The sequence below is a fragment of the Pongo pygmaeus genome, chromosome 2 (assembly GCF_028885625.2).
Source record: "Pongo pygmaeus isolate AG05252 chromosome 2, NHGRI_mPonPyg2-v2.0_pri, whole genome shotgun sequence".
Taxonomy (NCBI): domain Eukaryota; kingdom Metazoa; phylum Chordata; class Mammalia; order Primates; family Hominidae; genus Pongo; species Pongo pygmaeus.
Window position 1 is genome coordinate 4,980,845 of NC_085930.1, and position 19,191 is coordinate 5,000,035.

Genomic DNA, 19,191 nt, shown 5'->3' on the forward strand with positions numbered 1-19,191 from the left:
GGTAGTGGGTTCTTGCTCACTGGGCTACAACTATGTTAAACTACATAAAAGGCCAGATGGAAGGCAACTATGGATCAGATTTTGCTTGAGTTGAATGATTCTCTAGCAGCTCACCTTCTATTCTTGCTGAAACTAAAAAGGTTCCTCAGTCTCAACGTTATTGACATATTAAGTCTGATAATTCTTTGTTGTGGGAGACTGTCCTGCGTGTCATAGGATGTTTAGCTGCATCCCTGGCCTCTACCCAATAGATTCCAAATAGTACTCCACTCCTCCCCCTAGTGGTGAAAACTAAAAATGTCTCCAGACACTGCCAAATGTTAAAAACTACCCTGTGCGTTGAGAACCACTGCACTAAGGTACCCACAAGCAATCAGAGACAAAAATTTAAAACTCTGGAAGACAATGGCTACATAAGGAGTAAATTTAACTACTATACAACCACCAGAAAAATTAGGAATCTACCACCCAAACTTGTATAGAAAAAGATCCATAGAAATACAAAATTTATCTAGTGTCTTCCTTCATACAGAAAGAAGAAACTGAACAGATAAAACTAACAACTGATTCATAAAATTGCTATGTTTTTGATTCTTCAAATGCACTGTGGTGCAAAATTAATCTACTTACCTTTCTTCTCGTAATTTTCGCACTCGTTCAGCTCTTTCTTGTTTCTCTTGTTCCTCAAGAGCACGCTGCTCTGTTGTCTCTTTTTGGATGCGTTCATTTAAGGCATCAAAGTCTCTTGCAATAACATGTAGCAGCCAATAAAGGCCTTTTTTAATGGACTTGTCAATTTTCTTTCCATACCCCGAGATTGCTGAACATGGTTCCTAAAACAGAAATTTATTTGACTAAAAGATTAAAAGGTCTCCACACAAATCTATTCATAAACCATTAAGTATAATTAATGGCAAATCAAAATTAAGCCATTTAAGTTAATGATATGAAGCATCTGCTTATTTAACTTCCAAAACATAGCACTGCAATGATTAACATCAGTATATAGAACTTAAAATATTTTACAGATAACATCTGTACGCTATGTGAGATATTATAAAGAAGAGGGTGACAGTGCCACTTATAATATTAGAAGAAAAAATTTAATTGCCATAAAAGGACACCTCTATTGATTAAAAATGCCAGGAAGTTTTAATTCCTTATACTAAAATCTACAGCAGTAAACATCCATAAGATTGACAGCCTAATGTTTTTTGAAACCAAAATAAATTATTAAATCCACTGTTGATCTTCCTTAAGACTGTATGACATCTCTCCTGATATGATTTATCTTTTCTTTTTTTGTTTTTTAGAGACAGTGTCTCATTCTGTTGGCCAGGATGGAGTGCAGTGGCTGAATTAGAACTCACTGCAACCTCAACCTCGCAGGGTCCAGTGGTCTTCCCACCTCAGCCCCCTCAAGCAGCTGGGACTACAGGCACACATCACCACACCCAGCTAGTTTTTGTCTTTTTTATAGAGTTAGGGTCTCACTATGTTGCCCATGTTGGTCTCAAACTCCTGGGCTCAAGCAATCTGCCCCCTTCAACCTCCCAAAGTGCTGGGATTACAGGCATGAGCTACCATGCCCAGCAAAATAATTTTTCAAAATTCATTATGAATCTCTCATGTTTAAATTTTGTATTTACACTTTTCTTTCCCATTTTATAAATTTCATGCCATGATGTGTTGACATAGCAAACAGATGCTATCAGCAGTATCTTAAAACGCAAATGTGAAGCTCCTTGAAACCATGGAAAGATAGTTCATGGAAATAACAATGAAATAGACAACAAATATCATGGTATTAAGTTATATCAACAGAAAAGCGGGAGTGTGATTTCATAGGTTACAAAAAATTCTTTGAAAACATTGCCTTTTAATTGCTATCACTTTTATAAAAACCAAGTTATACTGAACCTATTTGAAAGGACAAAAAATTAAAATTAAAAAAAAAAAAAACCTTACTATCTGACACAGGCACTTGTGCTCATTGACCAATTTTTCCAGAGATAGACATTCAATGACATCAGCTTCTCCTAAAGCTCCTTCTTTATCTTGTTTATTTGCCAACCTGAAAGATAAATAAAGTACTTTTATACAGCATATATATAATTGGATGGACACTTAAAGATATTTTGACCACATCCTTTTTTTTTTTTTTTTTGAGACTGAGTCTTGCTCTTGTTTCCCAGGCTGGAGTACAATGGTGAAATCTCAGCTCACTGCAACCTCCGCCTCCCAGGTTCAAGTGATTCTCCTGCCTTAGCCTCCAGAGTAGCTGGGACTACAGGTGTGTGCCACCACACGTGGCTAATTTTTTGTATTTTTAGTAGAGACTGGGTTTCGCCATGTTGGCCTGGCTGGTCTTGAACTCCTGACCTCAAGTGATCTGCCAGCCTCAGCCTCTCAAAGTGCTGGGATTACAGACATCATCCACCATGCCTGGCCTGATCACATGCTTTGATTCCCAAGTTTTAAATGTACTGATTACAGAACACACTAGTATCTCAAAATGTTGTAGCATCAATTTTGTCATTTTTCCTTTATTTATTATTGCTAAAATAGTTTTTAAGTGCTGGCCTATAAAAGGAAAATCAAATAAAGTGTCAAGAAAACATAAACAAGAGATCAATATGCCAACAAAACAGAAAAAGCTACAAAACAGAAAAAGAAGAGGACCAATTTCCACAGGTCACATCCATAAATTATATTCTTATCTTCTTAAAATACAAACTGTAATGTTTTAAATGCCCAAATATTCATTCTGAATTTGTAATATTTGAGCTCATCTACAATTCTAATGTGTGAATGTGTCCACATAAATGTGCAATTTACTGAAGACCCAAGGCCACTTCTAATATACTTGGCAAAGCACTGGGAATTAAAAAAAAAAAATTGTACTTAATTAGAGACAAACTGGACACCAACAAAATGAAAAACCAATATATTCTACAGAAAAACAGGATTTACCACAATATACCACTATTTAATTATATAACATAGATTTAAAAATTTAATAAAATACTGCCTTGTTCAAAGTTTGACAGACTCTTTAGGTAAAAAAAAAAAAAAAATTAAGTACATAGACAAAGAAATCTAACGAACCCCTCCCACCTATCTTTAAAAATTATCAAAACTGTGTCATTCTTGCTTATCTACATACCTTCTTTTTTTTGTATTTCCCAAGTTACCATTAAAGTCTACCTACCTTCTATTTTGCTGCCTGAGTCACATTACTTCACCCAGATATTAAAAAATCATTACCATGATACCACTATCACACCTAACAAAATTAACAGTAAGTCTTCAATATTACTCAATTTACTCAATATTCTCCAGTATCATTTTACAAGTGTTATGTTTAAATTCAGGTCCAATATACGTTACTTATCACTCAACTCTTTTTGAATCTGTATTATACCTGCCCTCCCCGCTACCCCCGCCACGACTCTTTTCCTCCCATGACGTTTGTGATTCTTTAGAATTCCCATGTTTGGGATTTGGCTAATATCTTCCTTAGAAACTTATTTAACATACCTATCCTATATTTCCCGTATCTGGTGGTAAGAAGCTGGATGAGTTTCAGATGAAATCTTTTTGGCAAGCATATTTCGTAGGTGGTGCTTGTATTTACGGAGGCATATAATATCACTTTTATATAATGTCCTATTTTAGTGGTATAAAATTAACTAATGGATTTACATTTAGCCTCATCCATCCAAAATAAAGTTCCTCATTAATCTTTCACTTAATGATTTTAGCAGCCATTGACGACCTTTACTTAATTCTATTATTTTACCAAAGTTTATGAAACAGTAACTTTTCTAGTTCCATATTCCTTCCGCATTTACTAGCAGGATTCTTGCTAAAAATAAGCTTTCACCAACTACTTGGTGCCTCTTAAAATTCACAAAGTCAAGATAAATGTTTGATCCTTTGCCTTTATTTCCTAATTTTCAAAATAATGAATTGATGGCGTAGCAACCTCCGAAGGTGATCAGGTTGATTTTTAAAAAAAATCCTATAAATTTAAGGATTACGAGTGCAGTTTTGTTATGTAAATGTATTGCATAGTGGTGATATATTGCATAGTGGTGAGGTCTGGGCTTTCAGTGTAACCATAGGCTTAATAATGTGCACTGTAGACATTAATTTCTCATCTCTAACTCCCCTTCCACCCTCCCATCTGTCCAAGTCTCCAATGTCTATTAATCCACACCCCATGTCAATGTGTAAACATTATTTAGCTTCCACTTGTAAGTAAGAACATGCTAGATTTGACTGTTTCTGAATAATTTCGCTTTAAAAAATGACCTCCAGCTCCATCCACGTTGCTGGAAAAAACGTGTTTTAAATAGTTGAATAGCATTCCATTGTATGTACGTATACACAAAACACACACACACACATTTTCTTTCATCATCCATTGAAGGACATTTAGGTTGACTCCCTATCTTTGCTACTGTGAATAATGCTGTGATAAACATCTGAGTTCAGATATCTTTCCTTGTATAATGATTTCTTTTCCTTTGGCTAGGTACCCAGTAGTGAGGTTGCTAGACTGCATGCTAGTTCTTTTTTTAGGTCTTTAAGAAATCTCCATACTGGCCGGGCATGGTGGCTTACGCCTGTAATCCCAGCACTTTGGGAGGCTGAGGTGGGCGGATCACAAGGTCAGGAGATCGAGACCATCCTGGCTAACACGGCGAAACCCCGTCTCTACTAAAAATACAAAAAACTAGCCGGGCGTGGTGGCAGGTGTCTGTAGTCCCAGCTACTCGGGAGGCTGAGGCAGGAGAATGGCATGAACCCGGGAGGCAGAGCTTGCAGTGAGCCGAGATCGTGCCACTACACTTCAGCCTGGGCAACAGAGCAAGACTCCGTCTCAAAAGAAAAAAAAATCTCCATACTGTTTTCCATAGTGATTGTACTAATTTACATTCCAAGAGTGTATAAATAAGCATTCCTTTTTCTACACAATCTCGCAAACATCTGTTATGTTTTAACTTTTCAGTAAAAGCTAAAAATTCTGACTGGTGTGAGATGGTATTTCATTGTGGTTTTAATCTGCATTTCTCTGATTAGGCATATTGAGCATTTTTTCATATGCTTATTGGCCATCTGTATGTCTTCTTTTGAAAAATGACTATTCATGTCTTTTGCACATTTTTAATGGGGTTTGTTGTTGTTGTTGTTGTTGATTTCCTTGTAAGTTTTGGTTATTAGTCTCCTATAGGATGAAGAGTTCGCAAATATTTTCCCTCATTCTGCAGGCTGTTTGCTCCATTGATTACTTCTTTTGTGGTGCAGAAGTTTTTACTTAATAGTTAAGTCCCATTTGTCTATTTCTGGTTTTGTTGCATTTGCTTTTGAGGTCTTAGTCATGAATTCTTTGCCTAGACCAATGTCCAGAAGAGTTTCATCAGTTTTCTTCTAGTATTTTTCAGGTCTCACGTTTCTAATCCACCCTGAGTTAATTTTTGTATATGGTGAGAGACAGGGTTCCAGTTTCATTCTTCTGCATATGGCAATCGAATTTTCCTAGCATCGCTGTACCCATCATCTGGGTTCTCTATTCTTTTCCACTGATATATTCATCTATTTCTATACCAGTACCATGCTACTTTGGTCACAATAACCTTGTAGTATAATTTAAGGTCAGATAATATGATGCCTCCAGCTTTGTTCTTTTTGCTTAGGACTGCTTTGGCTATTCGGGCTTTTTGGAATTTTTTCTTATTTTGAGAGGCATCATTATGAACTTATGCATTTAAAAATGTATTTGATGTGTTTCAATTTGTTGCAGTTATTGCTCTTTTTAAGGCTCAAAGGTACCCATTTTGAGGCAGTGGGAGTCCCCTTTAGGTTGGCTCTTGGACACTTTTGGTACAACTCCAACAGTCTTTGATAGCTTCTTTATGTTCTAATATGAAACAAGGTTCCAGACTTGCAATCATCCATTTCCCTAAGAAGCCTTGATCTTTTCAGCGGAAAATGGCATTTTAAAGACTAAAACCTAGGAGTTATAGATAAACATTTGCTATTGACTTACTACTGCTTCTAGGCCCTTTCAGTGCACAACACTAGGAAATAGTTTTATTCTAGAAAAAAAATTTAATCATGTATTCGTGTCGATTTTTTCATTTCAAATCAACTATCAAGTTTTACTTAGCTTCTTAAATCTTGTTTTTGTTTATTTCTTTGAGACAGGGTCTCACTCTGTTGCCCAGGCTTAAGTTCAGAGGTGTGATGACAGCTCACTACAGCCTCTACCTCCCAGGCTCGAGCCATCCTCCCACCTCAGCCTCTCAAGTAGCTGGGACTACAGGCGCATACCACTATGCCCAGCTAGTGTTCGAACGTTCTTTTTTAAAAAAATTATTTTAGTAGAGATGGGGTTTCACTATGTTCTCCAGGCTGGTCTCAAACTCCTAGGCTCAAACTATCCTCCTGCCTCAGCCTCCTAAAGTACTGGATTACAGGCATGAGCCACTGTGCCCAGCCTTAGATCTTATTTGTATCTCTTTTTACTTATGCTGAAAACTACAGTTTTCTAATGACATTATTTGTTTTATCCAACTATATATAGGAATTTTAACATAATAATATCAACATTATTACTAAATATTAAGACTACTAAGTGCAGGTTAACATATCTTTGTGGTTACATATCTTTGTCTCTACGCTATATCCCACTAGAGATGCAGAGTGAATAATACTGTTTTAAAATTACTTAAAACAATAATTCTCTGTGTGGTTTTGCCATCACCTAAATATATAGCTAGGTTCATTTCTTTCTAGGTGCTTTTGCATTTTAGAGATCGTTTGTGTATTTAAGATTTAATTTCTAAAATATTTATATCGGCCGGACGTGGTGGCTCACACCTGTAATCTCAGCACTTTGGGAGGCCAAGGTGGGTGGATCATTTGTCAGGGGTTCAAGACCAGTTTGGCCAACATGGTGAAACCCTGTCTTTACTAAAAATACAAAAAAAAAAAAAAGAACCAGGCGTGGTGGCGTGCACCTGTAATCCCAGCTACTCGGGAGGCTGAGGCATGAGAATTGCTTGAACCCAGGAGGCAGAGGTTGCGGTGAGCCAAGATCGCGCCACTGCACTCCAGGCTGGGTGACAGAGTGAGACCCTGTCTCAAAAAATAAAAATAAAAAATTTTTTATATGGTTCTAAATTCAGAACTATAAAAACAAGCTACAATCAGAAGGAACTATTTGCCCTCTCTCTGCCTTTTCCTTCCCTTCTCCTATAGGTAACTATTTTCATTCGTGTTTAGTTCATCCTCCCATTATTTCTTTTTGAAAATATAAACAAGCATATGGAGAAAATGGTATTTTAAGGACCAAAATTTGGGCAGTCAATGCTATTGACTGGTTTATGTATTTGTGTATATATGCAATATTTATATCTACCCTTCCTTTCTTCCTAAAAGTTAGCATATTATATATATTCTTCTGCAGCATGCTTGTTTTAACTGAACAGTAAATTTTGAAAGTACCCTGAAACAGTATAATAAAATCTTCACTATTTTCTATAATTGCAAAATGCTCCCCTTTGAATGTTCCATCATTTATTCAGCCAGTTCTACGCTGAAGGACTTTTGTGTTTCCAGTGTTTTGTTTTTACAAAGAGTGCTATAAAAAGTAGGTGTGTAAAGGAGTCATTTCTTATTTTGAGTACAGATTCCAGGAAGTAGAACTATTAAAACAAAGAATAAATATAAATGTGATTGGCCGGGCACGGTGGTTCACATCTGTAATCCCAGAACTTCGGGAGGCTGAGGCAGGTGGATCACCTGAGGTCAGGAGTTCAAGACCAGCCTGGCAAACATGGTGAAACCCCATTTCTACAAAAAAATTAGCTGGGCGTGGTGGCAGGCAACTGTAATCCCAGCTACTCAGGGGGGCTCAGGCAGCAGAATTGCTTGAACCCGGGAGGCGGAGGTTGTAGTGAGCCAAGATGGTGCCACTGCACTCCGGCCTGGGCTATAAGATCAAGACTCCTTCTCAAAAAAAAAAAAAAAAATATATATATATATATGATTTTGATAGATACAGCAATTTCCTTCTTCTTGCCCTCAAATAGTAACAAGTCAGGTAGAAAAAACGGGTCTGAAATTTGGTAGTACAAGAGAAATTTTCATTTTTAATTCTTCCTATAAACATTTTCCTCTGGTATAAATTAATTTTGAGTTGTTGTATTGAAAAAATAAATGATTTAACATATATTGCTGGATAACTTTAGTTCTATATAAAATTTATTTTAAAATAAAAACAGCAGGCATAATAAAAAGTAAAAAAAATTAAAAGTAACATGGGATGAATGGTTTACAGACATGAGCTCTTTCCTGGATGTTCTCCTTCTGAAATTCTACGATTTTGTGAGCTAAGCTCTTATGGGATTTCCTAAAATAGGACAGATTTCAACCATTTTAAAGTAAATGGAACAAAAAAAGCTTTTATACCAGGCTTCTTTTCATTCCTATTTAATTCTATATTTTTAGTAAGTTTTGATATCTATAGAAAAGTAAGTAAACTTTGTTTAAATACAAACCTATTTTCTTGGAATAATATATTACATATACAATGTAGGACTAAATTTGCAGATCCAGTGCCAAATACTCTACGGAGGCAGTTTAACGAGGACTTCCTGTTACCGACTAGCTCCAATGAAAATGATCTTCCTTTAAAGAATAGGCGTCTAACAGGCAGAACTGGATTCTCCAGGTGTGAGGTAAGCAATCTATTTTCACTTGCTATTAACAGCAAAAGTACAACTTTATCTCTTATTTGACTTCATTATTTGGCTTTCAAATTAACAACATGAAAACTATACAGAAATTAGCCTGTGCCCTATAAGACAGACATTTAGATAATTTGTTCAAAACATTACATGAGATGATATTCAGATATTCTCTCAAAGGCAGGACTCCAACACCGCAGGTGGAAACCCAACAAAAGGAAGAAGACAGAGAGGTAAATAAATGACTCTTTTCTGTACTTTTTAATATGAGGTATCCATCGACTGAAATCTGGTTATACTGTTACATTTAAAAATCACTCAACAAATAATGAGGGTTACTTGTTTTGCTCCGATTTGGACAGGGGTACCAGTAGCTGATTTGTTCACATATATTACTGACATGCTGACTGGGATCTGGGTATAAAGCTCTTGAAAATAGACTACGATAATAAAAATCAACTTTAGAGGAAAGAAAAAATTTTTAAGTCTTTTAAAAAGTAAGCTCTCATTTAAAAAATACTAGAAAGTCAGATGTAAAAACAAATCTAAAATTTCTTTTATAGACAGACTATGAATGTGCTTACTTTAGAGAACATTTTTATATTTAACTCTGAAAAGCAGCTTATACCCAAATTTGACACATACGTATAACCTTAAAAATCTGAAATAATTTGCTATAATGGTCTTAATTGCTTCATTGTTGTTTACTAGAATCTTCTAAAATTTAAGAAATAAGAAAATAATCTTGTGAAAGGGCTACCTTAAAATATCGAAGTACTCACTAACCTTTATAATATTTCAACTAGTACATTAAGAATACTTGTTACACCATTTAACATAAGTGTTACCATTTAATTGATAGTTTGAAAAATTTAAATCGGCATCATTTAAATACAACATATGTAGATAGGTTAGATACTTTCAAAGTTATAATTGTTACTATGTTAGAATTTAATAAATATTCCATTTCAAATCAAAATAATAATGACTTTTATATGTATTTTAAAGGTGGACTTGAGAACTGGCCACGTAATACCTAGAACACATTATCTTCATAGCTATGCAGTTTTAAATGTAATATAAAAATCATTTTATGTATGTACAGCTTACTTGAATCAGATAAAAGTTCAAAAATGATACATCATATTTAAACAAAAATGATCTTAATGTTGTTAAGCAAGTTAATTCAATAACTTATTTACACTAAATAAAAAGTAGAAAAAAGCATTGAAAGTTTACATTGCAAAAAAAAGTCAGATACTTCAAAATTAGACAATATATGCAATTTGTAATTTTTTTTAGTTTTTAGAAACTACTATTTGGCCCTCACTTTAGTAGCCAAAGAGGTTAATATTACAATAAGATCCTCTGCTTTCACTTGCACTAGAAAAATGTGGCAAGTTGACTTCATATACAAAAGCAACAGAATATTCTGTTTTCTCTTGGGTAAAAATTGGTCATATTTCTTGAAATGTTTTATTTAATCATTACAGTAACTATCAAAAGAAATGGCCTACTTTAAAAAAAATCTATAAATACACTAAGTGTCTATCCCAGGGCATATTTCTTAAAGTACAAGGTAATTTTTACTCATGTTTCTGTTTCTAGGGATTTTCAGTGTCTGTAATAGGGCAGAGAACCTTTTATTTGAGTCGCACCAGTTTACTTTTCTATTTCCCAGAACAAGTTGTCCAAGTTGATTATCATACATACGAGTTAGTGTTCTTTCTTTTTTAAATATCATGTTTAAGCTCACAGATACAGTTCTTGCTAGTAAAATTCAAAACTGTATAGCAATACTGTAATTTAAACATAATAAAAGATGATTCATATTTGTATATAACTCTTCCAACATGTTAATACTGTAAACATAAGCAACCATGACTTTCAGTCAAAATGCACAGATACAGAAGTTACTCCCTCTTTCTCTAAACATACAGAATTTAATCATAAGTTTAAAAAAGACAAATTTTAAAACAACATCACTAAATTTTAGGTAAAAAAGCGAAGTTTTCTCCTGGCTCACACGGTGAAACCCCATCTCTACTAAAAATATAAAAAGTTGGTCAGGCGTGGTGGCGGGTGCCTGTAGTCCCAGCTACTCTGGAGGCTGAGGCAGGAGAATGGTGTGAACCCGGAAGGCGGAGCTTGCAGTGAGCCGAGATGGTGCCACTGCACTCCAGCCTGGGCGACAGAGCGAGACTCCGTCTCAAAAAAAAAAAAAAAAAAAAAAGAGAAGTTTTCAGGTGCCAGAAATGATGAGGAAACATACTTAAAGCCAAAGCGAAGAGTAGTAATTAAAGCTAATCCCACTGGGCAAATACTTTACCTTAAAGCTGAGGTTTAGAGTTTGTTGCATTACAGGGAACTAAAACTGAGTTTCCTAGATGAAGCAGTTAACTAGGAATAATACAACATAATCTGTATACAAAGACAGGAATAACTCTGTTGACTTGCCCAGGATTATAGCAGGAAGTGAGATATCCACTTAGGCTATAAAAATCACTAGAGAAAAATAAGGCCTACATTATACTACCTGTGCTACAATGGGTGAACTCCATTGGGCGTTGGTAGTGATAATAAAAAAAATAGCCTCAACGTATCCATAATTTATCAGGACACTCAGAGCATTCTTGTATAACTCCCCAATGAAGCTAGGCTACTGATGCATTTCACTAAATACACTTGCCCACCTTTAACAGAGTGGTCACCAGTCAGTGGCCACAGTAAACATAGGAATTTACTCCTAAGAAACTAGAAATAACCTAATAATGTAAAGGATCTTTCACATAAATATTCTCTAAATGTTCAAAAGAAATACAGGCATAGGATCCATAAACCAAGACAAACACAGTATAACCTTTATAGCTCACTTTAAACATCATTTACATAATATGCATTGCCATGATGTATAACACTGAAAGGAAACCTGATTCTATTTCCATGTTTTGCCTTTAATATCAATAATGTATACAGATATTAAAAAAAATATTGTTTTTTGCTTGTAAATTCACTAAGATTAATAAATAAAAAGGACATATTAATATATTTTAAAGGGCTCCTTAAAGTACCTTTTATTCAAATATAAAAGTGTGGTGCTTGTTCAGGGAATGATATTACATGGATAAAAATCCAGGAAAAAAACAACCTTTATAGAGGTCAGACTCAAATATCCTGCTTTCCAAAATCAGTGGCAGTAAAATGCACCTTCTCAAAGGGACTTCACAGGAAAATTCACCTTCCCAGAGGCCTGTGTACACTGTGCTCCAATAGCAATTTGAAATAGTCTGTTTCTTAAAAATTTTTAAACTATGATGCTTTAGAAAAAGGCTTTTGATTACTTTATTTCTAATTTTTTAAAAAAAGAGGCTGGGTGCACTGGCTCATGCCTATAATCCCAGCACTTTGGGAGGCTGAGGTGGGAAGATTGCTTGAGCCCAGGAGTTAGAGATCAGCCTGAGCAACAGAGCGAGACCTCATCTTTACAAAAAATTAAAAAAAATCAGCCAAGCACAGTGGCATGCAACTGTAGTCCCAGCTACTCAGGAGGCTGAGGGAGAAGGATCGCTTGAGCCTGGGAGGTAGAGGCTGCAGTGAGCCGCAATTGAGCCACTATACTCTAGCCTGGGTGATAGAGTGAGATCCTATCTCAAAAATAAAACAAAACAACACACCCAAAAAAGGAGAAAGATCTTTCCAGTCATAAAAACGTTAGAGGGAGTTGTTTCAGGATTTGTTCCAAACCATGCAACCAAAGAGAGAGTTCAAAATGTTGTAGTTCTTGAGGAATATGAAAATTAAAGATTGTTAAAAGCTACTGAACCATTGTATAAATATAGGACTTAATTTTTATGGATAGAAAATCAAAATCTGTTTTGTTTGATGCCACTTTCTCTTTCTCTCTCCTCTGAGCTTCTAACACTGTTACTCTTTCTTTTTCCCTATATTTACATGGGTGCAAGTCAGTTTAAAAAAAAATAATGTGGCAACTAGCACTTCAGCTATATATGCTGTATTTTTAAGAATTCATAGTCAAGGTAGAAGGATCCCTTGAGGCTAGGAGTTCAAGACTAGCCTGGACAACAAGCGAGATCCTTTCTCTATTAATTGATTAACTAATTAATTTTTAAAAAAAGAATTCATAGTGACAAGCTAGTACAAGAGAAGAAACAGAAATTTGGTTAGAAGACTATGACTTGAAGCAGAAGAAAATATAAGAATCCCAATCTCCATATAGTACCAAATATAAAATTCAATATTTCTTAGACTTTCTGTAATCATCAGTCTGTGAGATCCAAATTATTTTTCTTCTTTTATAGTGTAAAGTGATCAGTTTGGTCTGATTATATTAAAGACCCTAATAAAGCTTCAAACAACATTTTAGATCCTATACGCTATATTATCTCCTGCTAAATTTTTTCTTTTAAATAGCTATAGAATGTATATTACTAACATAATACAGTATTTGATATAGATAAACATTATTTGTGTACATTTCACTAGGATAACCAATTTCTACTCAATAGACAATAGGGGAAAAAGAACAGATTTGCAATCAAGTAGACATGTCTAAACGTAGGATCTGCCACCTTTTAGTTGTGTGGCCTTAGGCAAGTCACTTTAAAATTCCCCTTATTTGGACGTTGCTTTTCTTGGACTGGATTGTTTCTTTAATTTTCTTAATGTCTGAAAGGCCATGAAAATAATACAAAGAAAATGGAGAAAATAGAGTTCTTAAAGAAATTATTAAAAAAAAAAAAAAGCAAGCCCCTAAATACATGAGTTTCTAGGTTGAAAAGACCAACTAAATGTTTACCAAATACATGCATCAAGACCTACCCCAGATCACATTATTGTGAAATTTCAGAACACCAGGAATATGAAAAAAAGGTCAAGAATTTCATGAAAGGAAATATAAAAACAGATCTACAAAATATGAGAAAACAGAGGACAGAATATTCAGAGGTAACAAAACTAGAAGACATAGTAATAAAACTTTCAAAATTTTGAGGGAATATAATTTCCAACTGAAAATTATATCCACAGAAAATATAGTATTCAAGTATAGGACAGAATAAAAATATTTTCAGTAATGCAAATTATCATTGCATTTATGTTTTGGAAAGGAGCTATGGTACACTCCCAAATCAAGGAGATAAACCAAGAAAGGTGAGGAATTGGAAATCAAAAAGAGAGAATATAAAAGAGGAAAAAAAAAATTCTAACACAATCAGGTTACATTAGAGGTTCCAGGAAAGGAGCCTCAAAAGATGAATAAAATGAAATAAAAATATATATATTCTATATTTAAACATGTCAAGAGGATATTTTCAATTCACTTCAGTTTCAGAATGAATTAGTGATGCATATGTACAAAATTAAGCAGGTGAAAAACTTTGGTAATTAATATTTTCTTAAGATTAAATGTTATAGGTTTCTTGAGCTATGTGGTAGTTACATGGATGTATTTACTTTGTGAAAAATCACCATAATATACATTTATGTTCTGGAGGACTTTCTGTATATGTATAAATATGTCAATAAGAAGTTTTCTTAAATATATTCATTTTCTATCTCTATCCATCGAAAAAACGTAGAAATAATTTTAAAAATTATTTGAGAAAGGAAATATAGCTACAGTACCGTAGGTGACTCACATATAAATAATATTTGGGTAGTCACAATAATGTAAACACAAAATATTGATTAACCAAAATTTGTGATGTAACTGTATTAAAAGGGAAAGCTGAGGGAAGAATGGGGGTATGAGAGAAGATTAAATCCACATCTTCCATAGAAGAAATTCAATAAAATAACTAAAACCAAAAAAGCAGCCGGGTGCGATGGCTCACACCTGTAATCCCAGCACTTTGGGAGGCTGAGGCGGGTGGATCACTTGAGGTCAGGAGTTCAAGACCAGCCTGGCCAACATGGTGAAACCCCATCTCTATTAAAAATACAAAAATTAGCTGGGCGTGGTGGCAGGTGCCTGTAATTCCAGCTACTCAGGAGGCTGAGGCAAGGAAATCACTTGAACCGGGGAGGAGGAGGTTGCAGTGAACTGAGATCACATCATTGCACTCCAGCCTGGGTGACAACAGCGAAACTCTGTCTCAAAAAAAATAAAATAAAATAAAACTGAAGAAGCAAAAATACCTACACATGCAAATTACCTAGAAATAGGAGTTTAGAAGCAACATATAGCTAAGGAGCTGAAAATGACTGCCTTTATGACTGCCTTTAAGGAATGGAGAATTGGAAAGGGGATGTGGTACGGCAGCTAAGGGTCAGATATATACCTTTAGAAGCCTTGACATGACTTGACTTACTAACCTGTGTACATGCATTATTAATTTGAGGGAAAAAATAACATTTTTAAAAAGCTTATTCAAAAAGTTCATGGCTATATTAAATGCGACACGATATCTTCAACACTTTGGGGAATAATTTATTTTCAGCATCAATATAGTAATACTAGAAAGAGCTTATAGATTAGGAAGTCATAAATACCATTAAACCAAAAAATGAACACTAGGAAGCTATACAAGATAAATTACTAAGCCAACTTACTTTAACATCAAATTTTCTCTATACTGAAAAGAAGACTAGTTCTTATCAGATGTATATAATAAAACATGGGTGATAATTCTGCTTTCACAAAGTTGCCACATGGTAAAAAGTTTCCACAATTACTTCCCAATAGTTTTATGTGTCTTTAAGTATCTATACTTGGATAAGCATCAAATATTTTATACAATATCTGGCCAGGCATGGTGGTTTGTACCTGTAATCCCAGCACTTTGGGAGGCTGAGGTGGGCAGATCACTTGAGGTCAGGAGTTCAAGACCAGCCTGGCCAACATGGTGAAACCTTGTCTCTACCAGAAATACAAAAATTAGCTGGGCATGGTGATGGGCACCTGTAATCTCAGGAACTCGGGAGGCTGACACAGGAGAATCGCTTTGAACCCAGGAGGTGAAGATTGCAGTGAGCTGAGATCATGACACTGCACTCCAGCCTGGGTAACAGAGCGAGACCCTGTCTCAAAATATATATTTTTTATATATATATATAAAATATATATTATATAGATATTTATATATCTATATAATATATTATATATATTTATATATTATATATATTTTATATATAAATATAATATATAAAATACATATATTTATATATATTATATATTTATATATTATATATTTTATATATATTATATATTATATTTATATATTATACATTTTATATATATTATATATTATATATTATATTTTATATATATTATATATTATATATATTATATATTCTATATTCTATATATTATATATTCTATATTATATATTATATATATTATATGTTATATATTATATATTATATATATATTATATATTGGGATATATAATATATATATATTATATATTGGGATTCTTATATTTTTTTCTGCTTCAAGTCATATACAGAAACCAAATTTCTGTTTCCTTCTTTTGTACTAGCTTGTCACTATGAATATATATATATAATATATATATAATATAATATTAAACACAAAAGACAAAAACAACTTTTTAACACCTAAAATTGGCAATTCTTTCTATAGTATCTTCTAATATTCCTCCTGACTAATCTTCCTTTCATAATTGTTCCAGGTTTAGTATCATTCATAGCTCATTTTTTTCCTTAGATCTTATAAAAACACTAGCTTTGGTTAGCTCTACTCTGAAGGTACAGAAACTGTTCCTTGCCAGTAAAGTAGAATATAGACAATAAAAATATGCAGAGGAAGAGGGGTATGGAATCTCTTTTCAGCTTAGAAGTTCCCTATTTACATAAATTGCACTGACTGAACTTTTTTACCTTTACTATAGCAAATCAGTGGCAAAAACAAAAGATTACCGGCTATTTGAATTAAATATTTAAAATAGGTGAAATAAATATTAGAATGCTCTCAGTGCATTTCAGCAACAAAAACTTGCTCTTAAATGTTTCCCACCGGTACTTAAAATGCTCAGCAATATAGTCATGTGGCACTAAAGTAATACAGCAAATGTTTCCGAATCAACTTTTAATATCTATAAAACACCTTTTCCTCACAAAAACAGATTTCAAGGTCTTATCCCTTGTATCTGGCTCTTTTCCCAACCGCTTAACTGACCTAATTGCCTCTTTTCAGAACTCACCCTAAATGATCTCTCTAACACCACTGAAAAACCTTCATAGCATAGTAAAGCTATGCTATACCATAGTGAAGTTACTATGCTCTAGTATGCTACACTATAGTATAAAGAGTTGAGTCCTTCAAACTATACTGCCAGAATCTGAATCTCAACTCTACCACTAGCTGACAACATGGTTCAATTACTAAAGCTGAGATCGTAATTTCATTATCTATAGAATGAGATCATGACAATACTTGTTCTTATAAGAACATACAACACACTTAGTGCCTGGCACATATTAAGAGCTCAAGTAAATCTAAGATATCAAGATCTCAACATAAGAACTCAAGTAAATATAAGACTCATCAAGGTGTTGGGAAAGAATAAAGACCCTCTACTTTCTCCTCCAAATAGTAACTCTATGAGGTACCAGAATGAATAAAAACCCTTGATCTCATGGAGTTAATATCGGGAGGAGAAAGTAGACAATTAAGTTAATATAAATAAGTAAAATACATGGTATGTTAAATAGTGAAAAATGCTAAGAAAAATAAAGCTGGGAAGGGTTAGAGAGTTGAAAGAAGATATAGTCCAAGATAGGGTGACAAAGAACATCCTAACTCAGAGAGTGACATTTCAGTAAGGACTGCGCTGGGGAAATACGTCACATACTACATGGGAAAGAACACTTCAAATAGAAGAGAAGGCAAGCACCAAGGCCCTAAAGCCAGATAGTGCCGGATTTGTGTGAGAACAGCAAGGACAGTGAGACTGAAGCAGAGAAAGGGAGAGTTGTAGGAGGTGAGGTCGGAGGGGTGAAGGGGTGAAGTCACTGTGGAGCTTCGTAGGCTCTAGTTTTTCCTCTAAGAGATAATGCCAAAGGAGGATTTTAGGCACAGGAATGACATGGTCTGACCTACATTTTAACTCCGAATTCTGTGTTAAGAAAAGACCAGAGGTTTTGTGGTGGGGGCAGGATGGGGGGTAGTTGGTGCAAAAAGGAAACAAGGAGAACACTTAGGAGACTATCGTTAACAATCAAGATGAAAAATAACAGGGACTTGGCTGGGCGCAGTGGCTCATGCCTGTAATCCCAGCACTTTGGGATCATGAGGTCAAGAGTTCAAGACCAATCTGACCAATATGGTGAAACCCTATCTCTACTAAAAATACAAAAATTAGCCAGGCATGGTGGCATGTGCCTGTAGTCCCAGCTACTCGGGACGCTGAGGCAGAAGAATCGATTGAACCTGGGAGATGGAGGTTGCAGTGAGCCAAGATCGTGCCACTGCACTCCAGCCTAGGCAACAGAGGGAGACTCTGTCTCAAAAATAAAAAATAAACAAAAATAACAGGGACTTGAACCAGGGAGATGGTAAGAGGCGGCTAGATCCAAATACATTTTGAAAGAGATGTTGACAAGATTTGCTGTGTTTCCATATGAAATGTAGAAAAAAAAAGTCAAGAATGACTTCCAGCCAGGCGCGGTGGCTCATACCTGTAATCCCAGCACTTTGGGAGGCCGAAGAGGGCAGATTGCCTGAGGTCAGGAGTTTGCGACCAGCCTGGCCAACATGGTGAAACCCTGTCGTTAATAAAAATACAAAAATTAGCTGGGCGTGGTGGCACATGCCTGTAGTCCCAGCCACTCAGGAGGCTGAAGCAGGAGAATCGCTTGAACCCGGAAGGCGGAGGTTGCAGTGAGCCGAGACCGCACCACTGCACTCCGGCCTAGGGGACAGAGTGAGACTCGGTCTCAAAAAACAAACAAAAAAAGACTTCCGAGTCTCTGGTCTGAGCAACTGGAAAAACAGAGTTGCCAGAAGAGAGATGGGGCAGTTTATGGGTTCAGAGGAAGATTATGAGCTCATTTTGGACAGAGGCATTCAAATTCAGCTGTCAGGTAGGCAGTTTTTTAAGAGCAACCTAAACTGGAGATACAAATTTGGGTCATCAGCTTACAAACAGCATTTAATGCCATGAGACTAAAAAATGATGATGGATAAAAATGAGACTGAGTCTAAATTTTTCCAATATTTACAGGCGGGGGAGATGAGGAGTAGCCAGGAAAAAGAAAATAGTGATAAAGGAAGAGCCAAAAAGGTAAGAGAAAAAAACAGGAGAAATACTTTTCTTCAAAGTGTCTCAAGAAATGATTGTGTTAAGTGCTGATGGGTTAAAATCATCAAGTCCTACTGCTTCTAGTTTCAAAAATATATCCTGATGGTTCCCATTTACTCCATCTCTATCATTAAAGTCTCTTCTGTGAA

General features: G+C 35.1%; 2 protein-coding genes across 10 annotated transcripts in view; one reads left to right on the forward strand and one right to left on the reverse strand.

Moving 5' to 3' along the window:
• Window positions 1-19,191, forward strand: part of LOC129032402 (dihydrofolate reductase-like) — a 45,537-nt gene that overhangs the window by 23,226 nt on the left and 3,120 nt on the right. Inside the window, exons 3-4 of one of the 2 annotated variants that reach the window (XM_054479539.1) lie at window positions 8,609-8,750; window positions 18,965-19,024. In XM_054479539.1, the coding sequence (XP_054335514.1) occupies window positions 8,609-8,750; window positions 18,965-19,024 (202 nt within the window). The remainder of the gene's footprint in view (window positions 1-8,608; window positions 8,751-18,964; window positions 19,025-19,191) is intronic. The other variant, XM_063661459.1, reaches the window with a different exon arrangement.
• ARL13B (ADP ribosylation factor like GTPase 13B) overlaps window positions 1-19,191 on the reverse strand; it is a 72,776-nt gene that overhangs the window by 15,326 nt on the left and 38,259 nt on the right. For all 8 annotated transcript variants that reach the window (XM_054479530.2, XM_063661457.1, XM_054479532.2 and 5 more), the window contains 2 exons: window positions 1,969-2,074; window positions 631-833 (listed from right to left, as the gene is read on the reverse strand). In XM_054479530.2, the coding sequence (XP_054335505.1) occupies window positions 631-833; window positions 1,969-2,074 (309 nt within the window). The remainder of the gene's footprint in view (window positions 1-630; window positions 834-1,968; window positions 2,075-19,191) is intronic.